The sequence below is a fragment of the Alexandromys fortis genome, unplaced genomic scaffold (assembly GCF_014885135.2).
Source record: "Alexandromys fortis isolate MF-2015 unplaced genomic scaffold, M_Fortis_MF-2015_v1.1 scaffold_38, whole genome shotgun sequence".
In the NCBI taxonomy this organism is placed as follows: domain Eukaryota; kingdom Metazoa; phylum Chordata; class Mammalia; order Rodentia; family Cricetidae; genus Alexandromys; species Alexandromys fortis.
The window spans coordinates 7,048,325-7,066,850 of NW_026067916.1; the positions used below are offsets into that span (position 1 = coordinate 7,048,325).

An 18,526-nucleotide genomic window follows, 5' to 3' on the forward strand; every position below is an offset into this window, starting at 1 on the left:
GTGCAGTGGAGTAACTGGATTGTACAGCAGGGGGATTGTGATGAAATGATGTGTATTTAACCTTTTGCTTTTGTACTTCTTTTTAGTACAGAGAATTTGGAAGCAGAATTACACCCTGTTGTTTAACTGCCTTTAAAAATGTTTGTGCAGAACAAATAACTTCGTTTTACGGCTTCTTTGGATGCTAAACTGTGCAGCAGAATCCAAAGCCATCCTGGCTGCCAGCACAAATGGAAGGGAATGACTTTCCTTACTACCTTGGCAAAGCATTTACACATGATGACTGTAGAAATACAGCTTTCTATTTTCATCGAAGTCGTTCTGTCTCATTTTGTCACCCAAGTTGACTTCTGGCTACAGTCTTGAGCATGTTAAGCTATTAAAACAAGCATACAAAAACCTCCAAGGAAAACCAGAACAACAGAACTTAAAGGAAAATTTCCCCATGCATCAGACTTTGCTTTAGCATTTATAGGCCGATTTCATCACCCCTTTCCCAATTAGAATGGTTTGATCAGTTTCTTTTTGCCTTACAAAAGAGATTGCAGTGATCCTGCCAATCTTCGAAAGCTTAGGCCATTGCAATTGTGATAAAGTATTTTTGAAACCCCGATAAAACTGAAAAACTTTCCATCTCATTTGACCTTGGGTGAGGCATTTTCATGTCTGTGAACTGTATCTCTTAGAGTTCATAATCAGTTGTTTAGCTGAATTGTCTTTATAAAGAATGTGATAGAGACACCAATCATCAGATGCTGAACAAACAGACTGTCTAAACCAGGGGTCCCACTGACAGTGACTGGCTTTGTCCCTTCTATTCTAATAAGAGAGCTAAAATTAAATATATAACTCACTGTGGTGTCTGTACAAACAAGAACACCATGGGGGATCACAATAGGAGAAATATTACCTAGTGAAAAACATACGGGAAGGTTTTGCTGAGAATCACTTTGCAAAACATGTTTGCAAGATTAGATCGTCAGCTTTAGATAAATTGCTCTTCTTTGCTTTGCTCTAGGACCAATGGAAAATTTTAGAAAAGGTGCTTATTTTCATCCCGATCACAGATCACACAATACACTCTGTTTTGTTTGATCCAAACTGCCACAGGCCTGAGGTTTTGCGTGATATCCAAGGCAAGTTAGCTGGTAACAGTTTCTCAGACCGTGTCAGAAAGCAATACCCTCCTGGGCCAGAGAGAAAGGAGTCTTGTTATTCTGAACAGCAGGCCGCAAGAGCCCCAGGCTAAGTTCTGAAGGGGGAGATGCGTAGAAGCCTCAGTAGACATAGCTAGAAATGCACGTTTTCTATCTGAAAAATCTCTAGCTCAGAAAACCTTCTGTGATTAGAGGGCGGGGGGAGGCTGTCAGCAGACACGTCTAACCTCTGCCCATGGAGACCTCGTCTTTATTTTCCTGGTCAGTGAACAAATTTTCCTTTTACCCCGCATAAATTGTGCGTGTGTCTTTTCTAGCTATTTGGAAAGATAGTCGGAGTAAAAGCCATCAGAACATAAGGAGAAATGCTTTGAGATTTACCACCAAAACTGTGTTTGGAAATAACCATTATGAAACAGTAAGAGAATATTTGGTATGGTGTTCTCAGAATGCAGTTTAAATAATTCATCATTTTTGTAAGAAAGACAAAGTGAATAAGGAAGGAAGGTCACATTTTGAAGATTCCATCTTAAAAGTATGCTGAGGCTGGAAGACATTCTGAGTTAATTGATCTGGACTCTAATTTGTTCCTGTCAGTAAATGAAGTCATGAAATTATAGAATCCTTAAGTGAGTTTTCTTTTATTTAATATGTATATATGCATATATGTATGAAGCCTACTTTAACGCATGAATTTAAATAAGTTATAAATCTATAGTGAAGACATCATTCTCAACTTGGTGGAATAAGTTTTACAAATCTTTGTAGAAAATTTCTCAGGGCAATGAGTTGTTTTTTTTTTTAATCTAAATACTAGATCAGATAAAGATTAAAATATTGCAGCTTTATTTCCAGGGTCCACCCCACAACTGCAACTTCACTTCCGGGACATACACCATCATCACTTCCATGTGATGTCTTGATTCATCTCACGTGATCTCCTGAAGAGCACATTGTGAAAACCAGGAGCAACAATTCTCAGATTTTATGCATACGCCTTAGCTTTTATTTTCTTTTGGAAGTGGTTTTCTTCTCTAATTCTACTCTTTTCTTTGTCTTCTCTTCTTGAATGCCAACATGAAAAACCCACGTGCTTTCAAGTAAGGTTCTGATGATGTACTCTGAAAGGTAAAAAAGTCAGATGCTGAGTGACTGTCAGCAAGAACATCTGGGGAGATCAAGGACCAGCAAAACTCTAAGCACAGCTTGGTCGCTCACATGCTAGCAAAGTTAACCACACAATAAAATGGCCACCATTTTATAAATTTTCAGTGTTGCTCCCTCTCCGGGCCGAGATTAGGTTGGGTGATGTGTGAGTGGCGTGATGATCCCTTCCAGTTCTGGACTATAATGGGTTTTTATGGGGCATCATCTTTTAGAAGAACACTTAAATCCTAAACATACTTGGGATTCAAAGACGACTATCAGATGTCAAAACCTAGACTGCTTAGTGCGATGATGGGTGTAGGAGAGACAGCCAGCAATCAGTCAGTGAGCGCTGGAATGCGCCCCTGAAGACCAAGCTGGCAGTAGCTTTGCTACATGAGATACCCCCAGTATAGCCTGTCTTTTGATAAATATTTTTTTAAGAGGCATCAGAAAACTGGATGTTTAAACAGGAATTCTCATTCTTGGTGTTTGCCAACTGTCAAATGAAAAGTAATAGCTAATATTTAGTTTGATAATCCATAGGGTTTTGCAGGCAAGTTCTACTTAGAATGCATAGAGGAACCATGAGGAGTTGAGAGGAGACATAAGACACACACATACACACACACACACACACACACACACAAATTGCCTTACTTGCGCAGATTTAATTTAAACAAATAGATTGTGAGATTGGCTTACATAAATTAGAAATATGTGCACCAAAGCAATACCAACTACTTTTTAAAAAATGTAAACAAGCATGAAAACAATGTATGCAGTAACAAGTCGCAGGAATTGCCTCCTAAGTGGTAGGTGAGATGGACAGGCTAGAAAGGGAGAAAGTATAAATAACTAAAGGAAAGGCCTTTTCAGGCCACTGATGATATGAGCTATGCCTTGTACACCCAAAACCTCAGTGCACATGCTTACAGGGTAGAAGGGAAAATTAATTATAATTATCAGTGCAATGGGTTGTCCCATGTGAATTTATCCTATAGTCTGTGCAACAAGAGAAAAGCGGAGGCTGGGAAGAGATAATGATAAATAAAACCATTTTTTCCCCCCAAAAGAAGTAATGTCATAGAAAGAAACTGTGGGAAAACTTTTTGTTTGCTTTGGTCTCAGCAAAGTGCTTGGTACTATTGTTAAGAAGGGAAAAGGATTTAAGACAGAGGCCAACTAGCTGGAGACAACATGTCAACTGCTGCAAATTCGCATGGAAACATGAAGCGCGAAACAGTTCTGTTGTATGAGGCAGTGCTGAGACCAGGTCTCCTGCAGCCAGGCCTGGCTGCAACCTCACTATGTAGCCATGTTAAGATGAAGTGTGTCTATGACTTGATACTGGGGGATGTAGTTAGGAGTCCATGTATTTGCATGGTCAGATTCTATGAACTGTATGGATCACGCACATCCATCCTTACATCCTCTCCTGTAGACAAACATTGCTCAGAGTCCAGAACACTGGCTATTATTCCTTTAAAACGGCGGGGTGTGTGGGTGTGTAGACAGACACAGGATAGGCGAGACACGCAAAGAAAAGAGACGAGACACGCGGCTCCCACGTGGGTGCGCTTTAATGGGGAGAGGGAAACACAATAAGGGATGGGGTATGCGAGACACACAAGGGTCGGGGGTGAGAGAGAGCGAGACCTCGTGGAAGCTCGCTTTTAACGGGAAGCGCAAGGTTATCTGGGAGAAATGACCCGCACCTGGGCGCGCCAGCCCGCCAAGGTGTTCGTACTCCAGGAGGAGTCTGGGAGCTGTAGTTTCCAAGGAATAACACTGGCTTTCTGTGTGTGGCAGTAAAAATGCAAAAGGAACCCAAAAATTTCAAGGAGATGCTTGTCTTGCCATCACGAGTAGTCTGGTTCACCAACTAAATTGGAAGACAGAGGCTCCTGCAGGTGAAATACGAAGAGGAATGAATGGATTCTAGAGTGACTGGCTCTGCAGGCGAAAGGCATAAGGAACCACCGGGAAGACTAGGGATTGGTAAAGAGGTTTAATGCAAAGAGGAAGCTCATAGAGAAGCTTCTAAGCACACAATTAAATATCTGAAGACGAGAAGGTTTTATCTTCTCAGAAAGTAGACCAAAATGGACTGGGAATTGGATTGTAGAAGAAAATGAAGTGGCTTTTAGTGAAGTTTTTCTTCTCTACGCACTTAACATAATGATACATTATCTTCAATTTCAGATATACTGGCCGAGCCCAGCAGGAAAAGTAGAAGAATGCATAATGAAAGGAAAAGACACAGTAAGTACTCTTCACTGCAGGCTAAACAACGCGTGGATTCTAAAAGACACAGGAAGTACTAGCCACTGTAGGCTAAACAAAGCACGGATTCTATTCTTGGTTGCCTATAAAGCAATGAATCATTAAAGTTTTATTTCCTGTCAATGACATATCTACAATTTTTTCATAAAGAGAAAAGATACACAATAAATACATAAATATATACAAAATGAATTATTCTATAAAACTAACTATAATGTAGAATTGAAAGAAAACAGGCTACTATTCCAACAGGAGCCTGTGTTAAACAAATTCATGTGATGTTATGCTGTGGATGTTTTACTTACATGTATGTCTGTGCACCACATGCATGCAGTGTCCTCTGAGGTCCAAAGAGATCCCTTGATCCTCTGAAACCCTTAAAGATGAGCCATCTCTCCAACCCCAGGGAACCTGTTATTCTTTTATAGTTTATTAAGCTTGGGTTTATAAACTCCTTATACTAATGTTTATCTTCTGACTATTTGGTAGAAAAAAATCATAATTGTAGGTGCTTCTTTTGCTTAATTTGAAGGACTAGATAAGAAAAGTCAAACTCTTTAAGATTTCCCTTCACATTGATGAATTTATTAGAAACGTAGAAACAAAATAAGGTCACAGAGCTTAAAGAGATGAAGCAGGAAAAGCTTGGGGTCTTCCCTGGTATCAGAAGCAAAGTCTATCCCTGTTAAACCCGGAGCCCATGAGGTATGGGAGTGAGAGGTGCTGTTCTCTATGCTGTTCTGACTCTCTGATGAGGGTGAGAGGCCTACATGGGATGAGTGCTCCTTTTTCTGATGGAATACATGGTTTGGAGAATGGCCATAGGTCTTTCCTTGAAAGCAAACTTATCTTTGTTTCTCCTAAGCTAAAAAAAAAAATGTAAATGACTACCCATTATTAGCAACTCCCAATTCTCTATTGCCACCGCAGCTTAGCCAGAAAATGAGTCAACGCTCTTCTTGCCTTCGTCCGCACTGTGATGCTGAGAATCGAACAGACTCGCAGCCCATGGCAGTCGAAGCGCAACTGAGCCAAAATGGGCTCTAATTGCTTCTGTCTACCAAGCGACAGGATGTCAATAGGGGAAAAGCAGGTGCTTCCAGCCATGTGAGGACAGGGAATTTCACCTTGTCTGCATGGTCAGATTCTATTATCTGTATGGATCACACAAAAAGTAAAATGTCACGTATGTGAGAATTGAGTGGATAGATCTGTGTGCTCAGGAATGCAGTTTGCACTGTTACCAAGGGGCTTCATAGCCTGCGAGACTGCATGGCAAGGTCAATCTGCTGGACTTCCACCCCAGCAAGCTTAGACGAGAGACTTGAAGGAGAAATCTTGTTCTGTCCATTTTATCACTGTGGTGAATATTTATTTTAAGGTACTTTTTAGGGCTAAAAGTGGTTAGTATTACTCTTGTAATTTATTGTTGATGACACCGTGGTACCTAAATTGACTGGAGGACGTTTTGAAAAATTGATTTGGCTAATTTGGTTTGAAGCAACTTGAGTGTGTGCATGTAAGCGTGTGTGTGTCTGGGGAGCGTATGACGGTGATGAGGCTGCCTGAATGACAGCATCTGATAAAGTGAGTGTGTGTACATGTGTGTGCATGTGTATGTGCGTGTGTGTGTGTGTGTGTGCATGTGTCTGTGTGTGTATGCATATGTGTGTCTGGGGTGTGTATTAAGGTGATGAGCCTGCCTGAATGGCGGAGACGTGACGGTGCCTGATAAAGTGAGTGTGTGTGTGCGCATGTGTGTGTGCATATGTGTATGTGTGTGTGTGTGTGTGTGTACGTGTAACAGCGGTTCATGAAAAAATAGGCTATGAATTTTAAAGAGGGCAAAGAGAGATATAGGACAAAGTTTAGAGGGAGTAAAGGAAATTATAATGACATTATAATATCCAAAAATAAAGACAGTTTTCAAAACTGCTGTGGCAGGAGAGCAGAAACTGACTCTGGGAAGAGGCCGCTTGCAAGAGAGCACACAGCAGGCAAGAAAGGGTGAAAATGGCAGAGATGCAGTGTCAGGAGAGGAAAAAGCACGTGCTGCCAACAATACGAGGGCAGAAAATTTCACCGTAGCCACACGGAGTCTGCTATGATCTTGAAAAGTTCAAAAAGAAACCCATCATTTTGTTCAAATGAGCACATTATTTTTACAAGTAAAATATAGTATTAATTATGACAAATTCAATAAAACTCTGATGAGTTTTCTCATTCTCATAGGTCTATGTATTAATGCAAATATCAAGGGATGATTGGGAAATGGGAGGACAAGAGCCAGCAAGTTCGGAGCACCAGGCTCCACGTTTGACTTTAGAAGTGGGCGCAGCAATGCATGAGTTAAATACTCTTCTCTGTAATCTGAAATTTAAAGCTAGTGCTGCCTGGCTAGGCTCCCCAGGAAGTGGTCTGGAGTCTGCTCTTGTGCACACAGCTAAGAGAATGCAGCACACACGTGTGCTTCGCCACCTATGGCTTCTTCTCTTCTATCGCTGCACACCTGAGGATTTTCACCAGTTGCCACACAAATTAAATATATTTACGCATCATTGTTTATAGACAAAGTATTGACCCTTGCGTTTTGCAGCAAGACCCTCAAAACATTTGACAATCAAATGTTGTTTCTAATAGTTAATATGTTTTAAAAAAATCTTCCCCAAATTACATTTTATGTGAATTTATAATTTCAAATATGAGCACTATTTTGCTTATCAAAACTCTGTGGTACCAATGAGGACTTCTAAATCTAAAGGTGCAGCTTTCGAATTTTCTTTAACTAAATATTAGATTCTCCATTTCGATGCTTACTTTGGGATGTTATGTCATTTTCATATTATGGTTCATTTTTTGTCAGAATTTCTTTTGCCAGTTAAAAACTTTCAAACTATTAAAAAATTCTGTAGTACCCTGCTGTCAACATCATATATTTTCTTAAGAATAATGACTCTTTTCTAATTACTGGGCTTCTAATTTTATGTTGGTTCATAAACATATACTGTTGTTAAAAATGGCAGTCCTGGGTATACTTTAATTACATGGGGACTATACTGATGCAAATCAGTGTTATTGAACACATTTGTAAGAATGTTGTAAAAATGACTTCCAGAATTATAACAAAAAACATTTCATATTTCACTGCCCATTAAACATGTGTCCCTCACACTAGTTGTTTTGTCTCAGGTCCTCATCTTCTTTATCCCACTCTCTTTTCCTTCCGATTCAGACTCCCTTTCTAGGAATGAGGGACAACAAAGGTCAAAGGTAGGTCAAACATTTGTTCCCTTCTAACCAGGTGTCCTTTGCCATCCCACTTTAGAGCGAGTGTGCCAACTATGTTCGGGTCTTGCATCACTATAACAGGACACATCTTCTGACCTGTGCTACTGGGGCCTTTGACCCGCTTTGTGCCTTCATCAGAGTCGGGTACCACTCAGAGGTAAGACGGATGTTATAAAGGAAAGGTTGTGCAATCTCCCTCAAGAAAGACAGAACCATTTGAGTTGTACCTATTTAATGTACTTGAGACAGAGGAATGGTCTCCCTGTGTCTAAAACCCTCTCAATCTGTGAACCAATTAACTTTTGGCATTTATTCACCAAGCCATTTTATTTCCTTAATTGTTTGATTAAAACAGATTTTGCAACATCAAAGTGTGTCGTCAACTACGCTCTTATATATGTTTTACTTATGAATTCTAACTAGAACATATATTTATCTGTATGTATACAAACAGATTAAGAAAGAGGTACACATAAACAAAGATAAATACAATTTATATAAATAAAGTGCTGCATACTGTATGTACTTTACCAAAAAAAAAAAAAAAGAAGTACAGCTTTTTGATTTTATAATTACATTCTTTCCAGCCAAGTGAGGTGGGAAGCACAGTAGGAGAGGTTTCAAAGTAATAGCAGATGGATCTGAGTGTGAGAAGCCATGCAGCTTTACACCAAACCTTCTTGTGCAAACGGCAATGACTGCAAGTCCCATTCCTGCTTTTAAGAAGATACTGTTCTCTAACAAGGAGGCTCAAAGGTTCATCCCCATAACCAGTTCCTACAAGTCGAATGAACCCTGCCTCTCCTTTATCTTGCACATACTTTGTAGCACGTAACATCACAGTTTCATCCAGTGGTATGCAAAACAGTGCTCTGAGCTCAGGAACTGCTGGCTTTCCTTTAGATGAGAAAGATAACTGAGTAGACACATTCGTTGGTTTTATCAGTGGATATATACTCCATCTAATGCTTACAGCCCATTTATGAAAAAGCAGCAGTGATTAAAGCATGCATCTCACAATTATATTGTAGAGATAGGAGTGGCAGGGCTACGTCCCCGGCACCCTGCCGCCTGCATGGCTAGCTTATGCCCGAAATAATTACACGAAAACTGTATTCTTTTAAACACTGCCTGGCCCAGCTAGTTCCAGCCTCTTATTGGCTAGTTCTTACATATTGACCTAACCCATTTCTAATATTCTGTGTAGCCCACGAGGTGGCTTACCAGGGAGGATCTTAACCTGCATCTGTCTGGAATGGGAGAATCATGGCGACTCCTTGACTCAGCTTCTTTTTCCCAGCATTCTGTTCTGTCTACTCTACCCACCTAAGGGTTGGCCTATCAAGGGGCCTAGGCAGTTTCTTTATTAATAAGAAATCACTCCCACATCACTATATAATAAAGAATACAATTTATTTACACTAACGCTTCTTTCAGATAGTCCTTGTGCTAGTTAATACTCAGGTGCAAATACAATGAACAGCATCGACGTGCTAAGTTGCTGCCTCCAGAACCTGTCCCAGATTGAGGCATTTTAGCTGTTAACTATCCTTGCAGGAAGAATTTTTAATTAGGATGTAAAATATTGGCTTGGCATCCATACTTGTAAACTAAATATAACATGTATCCTTGTCTCAACGCATTGCTTGAAGTATCTTAGATATCAGACACAAGGGTTGTGATTGAAGAACTTTAGACAGAGATATAGAAGAAGGCAAGTCAGACCAAGGACAGGTCACATAACAGCACATTAGAAATTCCGTAATCTCTTTACAGGTAGACATTTGCACAGCCAGCATACATACATTTTCTCTATCTATCTATCTATCTATCTATCTATCTATCTATCTATCTATCATCTATCTATCTATCTATCTATTATCTATCTATCTATCTATCTATCTATCTATCTATCTATCTGCTAGCCAGCCACATAGTCTTTCTGTTTTCACTCATTCAATGACATCTTTGCTGCTCCTTCACTTTCTCTGAGCAGAAGATTCTGGATTAGAACTAGTCTCATAATCTTTTCAGTATTTTAAGATGCTTTGTTAGCTCTACTTTTTTAGGTTCTTTTAATTTTTGTTAAATTGTATTGGTTCTTTGAGAGTTTCAGTGTACTTTGATCATGGTCCCCTCTCCAACTCTTCCTTATTCCATCCATCTGTGTCATTAAAACAACCACAGCCAGTGTGTATATGTATTTTGCCTTCTAGATATCATCGCAGAGGTCACTAGCTCAGTTCACTGTTATTCAATTTCTTTTTCTCTCCACCATTGTGAGGGTTCTCAGGATTGAGACCTAGTCATCAAACTTGCTTGGCAAATAAGTCACCTCACCTAAGAGGCATATTTTTGTTCTAGAAGAAAAAGACTATGCACAGTATCCCTCAAACACTTCCACTTGCTTGCTGTCTTAGCAAATCTATGAAGTGCCCTGTGATCCCCCAAGGAGATTCTTCCATAGTCACCAAATGCTTCCTTCTTTCTGCTTGACTAAACACTAAGAATCAATCCTTACCATAGCTGAACTTAAAGTCATAGTTTTCAATGTTTTTAACTTTTCAATCATGACTCAGGGTCTGCTCACAAGTATAATTCAATATACTGAATGATTTGTAACTCATATAGGTAGCTCCTATTATCACAAGGTGTAAAAATTGCAGGGCCCAACCTCAAGTTATAGCTACTGCCCTCGCTTTACAACTGAGCTACCCCTTCAGTCTTTGCTGGTGACATCTCAGTAAGTCCTCTACGTGGGCACTCACCATTCCTTTCTACACAAAAAACCGGGTGGTTTCTCAAGAGAAAATGTCTTCACTTTGCTCTTGCTAATGTCTAGTGTATCCAAATAGCTTTGTGTTGGAGACCAGCTTTGACAAAACATACCATTTACCAGGGTAGGTGCATGGGGATCAGAAAAACAGTAAAAAGAATGAAGATGCTAGTGAAAATAATAAAACAGAAACAGAGGATAGTATCAGGAGGGAGTTCCAGTGAATACTGAAATCCCTGTATTTAATTTTCCACATGGTTTTACACCCCAATACAGCATGGGGAAGAAGACAAAAGACTGTTTTAATATGATACAAAAGACAACTCAAGTTAGTTGCTTCAATACTTTGAGATATCAAGTCATCAGCATTCTGTTGTTTAGGCAGTGAACCCACCTTAGACAAAGTATCCTGAAGGCAACCGTTCCCTAGATCAAACCTCCTACCCCATCTTAATGTCAAAAAGACCAAATAAACACACCCTATGTCAGAATGTGTTGCCCTGGTTGTTGTCAACAATTTTGAGCAAACCTCAAACTCTCTGACCTTCAGACAATGTGGAAATAGGCTCACATTTTTGGGCCTCCACAGTTTTATACCTTGTTCTAATCACCATGGAAAAGTTATTCCAACACAAACTATAGTTGTATCAACAACGCAGAAGCATTTTGTCATTAAGCTGCATGTGCATAGCATTGAATATCTAGTGTCATGCAGGTCAGTATGAAAGCTATCTCATCAGAGGAATCTGTAACCCCATGGTAATCAGAGCAATGAGGGTTCTATTCCCCGTGCACCATGTGCAATCTTGGAGTAAATGAAAAAATTACCAATTATCATAGTCGAGGCAAATGCTTATGAGAAAGCTCTCAGGGAGTCATTCTGGGTCATGTTTGCAAATACTTGACTAATTTGTCTATGTGACATGAAGCATAGCAAGGAATAATGGTGGGGAAAGCGTACGAATGACTGGTGTCACACAGTGCTACCTGAAAGTTCTCTGAAGGCAGAAGAGGAGAAGATGGAATTTTGAGTAGAGTACTCAGACGATATGACATTAACTTGGATTAATTCAAGCAGGAAAGGATAAAAGGCAGAGAGGCAGTGGAGGAGCCTGCCGTAAGCATCTTTGCAGAGCAGGGAGTGTTTAACAGTGTTTCCACAATACCAAGAAGGATGTATGGAGCTGAGGTGAGAAACTGACCACCACCAGACTGTATACAAGTTAGCATTTTTATTCAGATGTTGCAGGAGTGAGAAACAGCTCCAGTTGTATTTCTTGTTAGTTGGGGAGACTTTCAGCCTTCAACAGAGAAACACTCAATTCAACTTTAACTCAAAAAATGGTAGATTTTCTTGAGGCCATGACAAATGCTCACCATCCCGCCACAACCAGGCCCACTTTGTCCTTTTAGTCTACACCAGTTTTCTAATTCCAGCTTCTATGAAAATAGATTTCTGTATATTTTCTGCTGTCTTTTGATGAGCCTCCATTGTCTGCGGTCATAGTCCTGCCTTTGTCATTTTGCTTCCTTGCAGCACTGACCTGGATTCAACTAGAACCTTTTCTGTTCCTCATTTTGTGTATAGTAAGTCTTGTTGAACTTTTAGAAGGACTGTAGAACTCAGAATAATCACCTTCACAATGTAGGACCCCTATTCTTACGTCGTGAATTCTCCTGTTTGTGATTGTGTATGTGTGTATTCGCCTAGCTTTTATTCCTGCTCTTTTAACCTGAATGTTACTTTTTCCGTGTCTCTCTATATATCCTTCCCTCAGAATAGTTCTTTTCAACTTCAAGAAGCACTCCCTTGGAGCGATATGAGCATGCTAACTTAGAGTCTCATAGGTCTGCATCCTACCCCCAAATCCCTTGCAGTCACTCGGAGATTGGTTTAGCAAAGCTGCTGAGAATTTCAGCTGCTCTCTAAATGGTGTTCCTCTGCCAAGAAAGCCTTGGAAACCCAGCCTCTTCTCTCTGCTCCTGTTGTATGTAGTCCATGGCTATGTGAAGTCCTTGTACGGGTGTTGCTTTGGAGGCTGTTGTGATGGGTGTTGGCGAGACTGGTCATGCTTTCCCCGCTGCCGGCTCTCTTCCGGGAATTTATAGAGACTTGAATGCATGCCTCTGTACAAATCTAAGGCTTTACATAAGCCACACATGTAAGTTCATAGCTAACGTATGACTCAAAGAAAATGGAAACTGTACTGTAAATAATAATAAAAGGTTTACACCATAAAAAGCAGAGCTCCTGATGTAAAACATGAGTTTATATGTAAGTGGCAAAAGCCTTGAGATTCGAGGAAAATTAAAATGGCCTTTAAAATGTAAGAGCTCTCTAAGAACAGTGTTTTTAGCATGATGGTGTTAGTATATTTCTATTGGTGTGAACTTTCTATTTTACATAACAAACTATTAAAACTGTGGCCACTTTGCAAACACATGTATCGGTTGCATTGTTTTCGTGGGGCTGGATACCAGGCAGTGTTCAGTTGGTTCTCACGCTCAGGACTCCCAGGCTGAAATGAAGGTTTTACCCAGGTTCTGGAGTCTTTGGTCATGTTCGTGTTATTATTGGCATGACTTGATTTTAAATTCTAAGACTGATGTCTCCAGCCTTTGATGGCTGTTTCTTACCTGAGAGAGGCCATAGCAGTTCCCCTATGAGAAAGCTTTATTATAGCATGGGACCACACTTCTCTAGGGCCAGCAGGAGGAAGTCATGTCATGAGACTTACTCAGGGGACTGACTTTCCCATCGACAGGAAGTAGTAATAACCCAGGGAAGGATTGTCATCCATTTCATGGGACTCACTCACCACACCCAAGGGGAGGGGATTTCCCAGGGAGTCCTTACATGGGGTTGGAAATTCTGGCTGCCCCTGGCAAAGTTCCCATCTTACACCTGTTCTTTTTATCTTTCGTGGACAAAGAGAAGGTTTGATTAAGCAAGTGCTTTTAAGTTGGGTTCCTGGGGAAAACAAGCAATGATACATAACCAAAGACTTGAAAAGAAGAGGTTCTTTTTAAGTGGGAAGCTGAATATTTGCTTACAAGTTCAGTGGAGGTTATGGGATGACTGTATGGGCCATCTTCAGAATTTGTATATCCAAATATGGAAAAAATTGATTGTCCTTGAAAGCGTGTTTTTAAATGTAGACCGCTGTCCTGTTTTATAAGTATAGAGTGTATTTTTTCAGTGTAATTTTATTTAAGGCATATTTATATCACTTTTTAAATATGCAGACTAAATTAGTCATGCAAATGTACTTTGCACCAAAGAAAATTAAAAATGAACTTTAGGAATTTCAGCATGTGATTTTGATAAGTTTCCCCTCCTGTGAAGAACAGCAGCTCAGCTATTTAAGTTTGGATGTTATTGGCTTTGCAATCATTGGGGCTGTAAGTCTCCCTCCAGAAGAATATAAATATATTGGAATACATGTTCGAGACAGTACCCAAGTAACATTCTTGTCTGTGTGCGCTGAACTTTGTAGATAGAAAATGATTTCTCTCCTAGTTGTGTATAGTTTTTCTAAGTATTCATATGTTTTAAATATTATCTTGCATTTCTCCTAATGTTGGAAACTCGATTTTAATGGAGACTGAAAGAATGTAAAACATGTGTCTTAAAAAGAAAGACTTTTTCTTGTTTGCCTGTTTGTTTACTTGCTTGGTACAGGGCCTTGCTGTGCCGCCTACGTTGGTCTTGAATTTATGACCCTCCTGTCTCAGGCTGCTGAATTCTAGCATTGCAAACACGTGGCATCATGGCTAGCAATTTGGTTTTTTTAATTAGGTATGTTTTTCTCACCAGTGTTTCATTAATATTTGTTTTTTGATGTATTAATCTTGTGGCTCTTTATAGTGTGCAATAAAAACCCTACTGCAATATTAAACTCATTTTGTAACAGATTTTGGATTTTCAAAAGTTGTTCATTAGTGTTATTTATCAGAAACAAGTGCTTTAATTTAAACCTGAGGTCAGTGTGGTCATGCATTTAATATTCTTTGCATTTTACAAAGAATTATTCCCATCTTAATTTGACAAATTATTTTTTTACTCTTGTCTCTTATTTTGAAACTTGTAAAATAGTAGTTTCAAAATTTGTTCTTTTTGATATGTTTCTGTTAGATCTATTTTCTTTAGGTAAATTTTTCAATAGTAGGTTAAAAATAAGATATGGAATTAAATATGACATGTAAATTGTTGAAGCCATTTGCTCTCTAAATAGAATAGTGCTATGAAAATATGCACTTTTGTTTATCAACATTTATAGGTTTATATATTTTTAGATATTAAGATATCATTTTCTAACAAAAATTCCAAATTATAATTTATACCAAGAATGTTTATATGGTGCTGTATGTATGCAGGATGGAAATATTTTCTTGGTTTTAGATGGTATGTAAGAATGGTTTTTCAATTTAAAGTGTTCAGACTTTCTTATGCTTTTATTTCAAATAGATGAATGAAATGTTAAGAGCATTATTATTGGACTTATTGTATTTTGTGATCAAAGGAACTTTTGCACTCAAGTATAGATGGTGTCTGTGTGTGTGTGTGTAACTTTGACTAGAAATGTAATAGAGATTAAAGCCAACAAAATGACAATCATTTGATGCTATATTCTCAAAGTGGACTGTCTATATATTGGAATAGATAATAAATGCTAAATGTAGAAGAGAAAATTGAAGCAAGATAACAGCTATCAAACATAAATGCTATGTGGTTTGTCATTTAAAAAGAAGACCAATTTTTTTTCTGTAAGCTGTTCCAAATCTCAGCATATCCAGATAATTAGTTATAAATTACAATCGAAAGACTTAAAGAGTAGCCATTATTTTAAGAAAAATTATACATCTATATTGGAATATAAGTCACTCAATGTATTGCTTCATTTGATCTGTTTACATAAAATCGCAAGTCGTTACTTGTTAAATAAACAGAGACTACCTGAAGCTCAAAGTAATTATTTTTGTGATCTTTAAAATCCATGGGTTTGTGTTAAAATGTCTGAAAAGAGGTTGTTTCTTGAGGCCTTCAGCTCCTGCCTATCTTACCAGGATAAGCTGGTTAAGTTATTTTCTAGGGGAAGGAAAACAGGTGCCCCCACTATGTTCACCTGTGAAGGATAATCCTCTTATTGGGAAGGCAGCCCCACTTGCGCATCCTTGGTTTGTGACGCAGTCAGTATGAAACTGCGCTCTATGCCATGAGTCTGTGCACTGAGAGCTCAAAGAGAAAGAGATTTGTACCTGGGCTGCTCAGAGCCTTCCTGTTGGCCACTGGTGAATGAGGGTCCAGAGGAGGCTCACGCTGAACCAGAACTGCTGCTAATTAGAGAGCTAGCAGGCGTAATCCCCAGGGAATGAATTCACGTGTAAGAATTTTTTTTTTAAACCTTGAAAAATAAATGCAGGGAAAGAGTCTTTTAATGAAAACGTGAAAGTCGCCAGTGCCAACTCTATTCTCGCCTCCTCCCTGGCAGTCCTAGATCTGATTGAATTATCGTCAGCCAAAACAGCGCGCACACACATACCACATACACATACAGACGCATGTGCACACACACACTTGCACACATGAGGAGGAGGTCTATGTCTACTTCAATCATTTAAACACGTGCCTCATATTTGCAGGGATACAGAGACGATAGTGTACTCAACTGTGGTTTATTCAAGAACAGTAAATCATGAGGTGAGAGTGAGCCAGGGAAAGCGTGGCACTCATGTGGTTGGTTGGGCATCTAAAGGGCAAGACTGTGTCCATGGCGGCCGCCCAGCAAGCATTTGTGTCTCTTTCGTTTGATCAGACTCTACACGGGCAGCCATATGCCTAATTCAACTCACAGATGTGCGCCGCTCGTCACAGCCAGCGTCTCTTGTTTGTTTTCTTTTTGCAGAGCTTACGTTTAAAAACCGCTTGGGTTCACATAGTAAATTGTGATTTCCACTGGACCCTCATGAAAAGACCAGCGGGAGCCCGGTCCTTGTCGCCACACTCCCGACACAGAGGCCTGTGTTTAACAATGTCCGCATCACTCCTGCCCACAATAAAGGCTTCCACCAGCCTTGCTGCCAGTTTTTATCTCCACCTGGTTCTGACTGGCACTGGCATTGGTGACTTAAGCTCCAGGAGGACAATAAACTTTAAAACCCTTACGTACTTATCCAGTAGTTAGCTGGTAACTATGCCGGGTATGAGTGAGGGAGTGAATGGGGGTGACCGCGCTTTTTTATACCTCGAAAACAATGTGGCATTTGTAAGATGTCCAAATTAAGAAATTTCTGCTTTCTTAATATATAAGGTTGTAGTAACTTTGGTGGGTTATTGCGCTTTGCTTTTGGTTTTGCCTTATTTAGAAAAATGAGCTCAAGTATATATAAAATAAAAGAACGTAAAAAAATATGAATCTTCTCAATGTTTTTTTTCTTTCTTTTGTAGAATTTGTCTTACTCTTGGAAAGCTTTGGTAGTCTCACATTAAACATTTATTTAATTTACATTTTAGTCTTTCGAATATAAATTTATAAACCAAGAAGAGCAGAAATGTTCTCTAAGCTCACTTTTAAATAAGTTGTTAAATGCAGGAATAAAAGGATACAGATTCTTTTTAAAGTCCCTGTGAACGGGTTTCAAAATTGAACATGTCTGTGTAACCAGCAGGAGACTAGAAAGTACGTGTCCGTGTCTCATGACGTCATACCCTTTTCCTGCGCCTGCGCTGTCCTCACAAACAGCCGGGTTCTAACTCTGTCACTGAGTGGCTTGCGCTTTTGGATTGCAGCGTGAACGAATGAGACCGCATGAACTCTTCAGTTCGGCTGCTTTTACTCAATAATCCGCTGAGATTTGTTCATACTGTAAGACGACAAGTCCCTTGCTATTCTTGTACCCCATTTTTCCTTTCTTTTACTGGATTACGCCTCAATTCATTTATCCGTCCGTCCTTCCTTTCCTGACCTTGAGGGTGATTTGCAGCGCTGCTGTCGTTTTGCTGCTTGTAGTTTGTGGACGTGGATGTGCTCTTGCTGAGCTGATTCTCGGAGCACAGTTTCCTGTGCTCAGCTTCAGTAAAAACCACCAGATGCCTTTTAGTCATGTACTGTCTTAGCTAACACTCAGTCGGTTGCACACTCATGGTAGCGGCCGTTTTTCGATACCCTCCATATTCCACCGACTTGCTTCCTATGGTCTCTCTTTATTCTCAGCATTTTCATGGGTTTCTGGTGACATCACATTGTGATTCTAATTTTTGATGACTAAGGAAGACAAACACATTTTCTAATGCGAAAGTTGAAGATTTTTTAGTCATTTTTGAAGACATCAGTTTAGTGAGTAAGAGCTGTTTGGCATTTACCAAATAACGCTTTGGGGGAGGTGATTCTGGCATAGCAAGTGTAGAATGTCCAGTGTTGTGCCCAGCATACAGAAAATACTCTGTGAAATTTACTCCTAATCATATACACTTTCATTTGCTTTTTAAAACAGATAAAATTTAGGTGAGGATTCTACTAAAAATGGGATGGGGGATAATGAAAGTGAGCAATAGGGTAATAGATAAAGTGTTGCTGGGGATATAGGAACAAGAAGTAGAAATAAAAGCTCTCTCGGGCTGGTGAGATAGGACCTGCTTCCAGGCAGGACAGCGTGATGTAAGTCTGTGGTGCCCACACAGTAAAAAGAGACAACTGATTCCCACAAATTGTCTTCTAATCACGATATATGTGTGCACGCGTGCGCGCACACACCCACACCCACACCCACACACACACCCACACAAATAAGTAAACATAAATGTAAAGAAACAAAGCAACAGTATTTTCTTTTCTTTTTTTTTTTTTTTTTTTTTTTTTTTTTTTTTTTTTTT

General features: G+C 39.5%; 1 protein-coding gene across 1 annotated transcript in view; it reads left to right on the top strand.

Moving 5' to 3' along the window:
* The window catches only part of Sema3e (semaphorin 3E), a 223,125-nt gene that overhangs the window by 134,472 nt on the left and 70,127 nt on the right, over positions 1–18,526 (top strand). The window contains exons 4-5 of the mRNA XM_050139690.1: positions 4,509–4,568; positions 7,915–8,034. Of these exons, the coding sequence (XP_049995647.1) occupies positions 4,509–4,568; positions 7,915–8,034 (180 nt within the window). The remainder of the gene's footprint in view (positions 1–4,508; positions 4,569–7,914; positions 8,035–18,526) is intronic.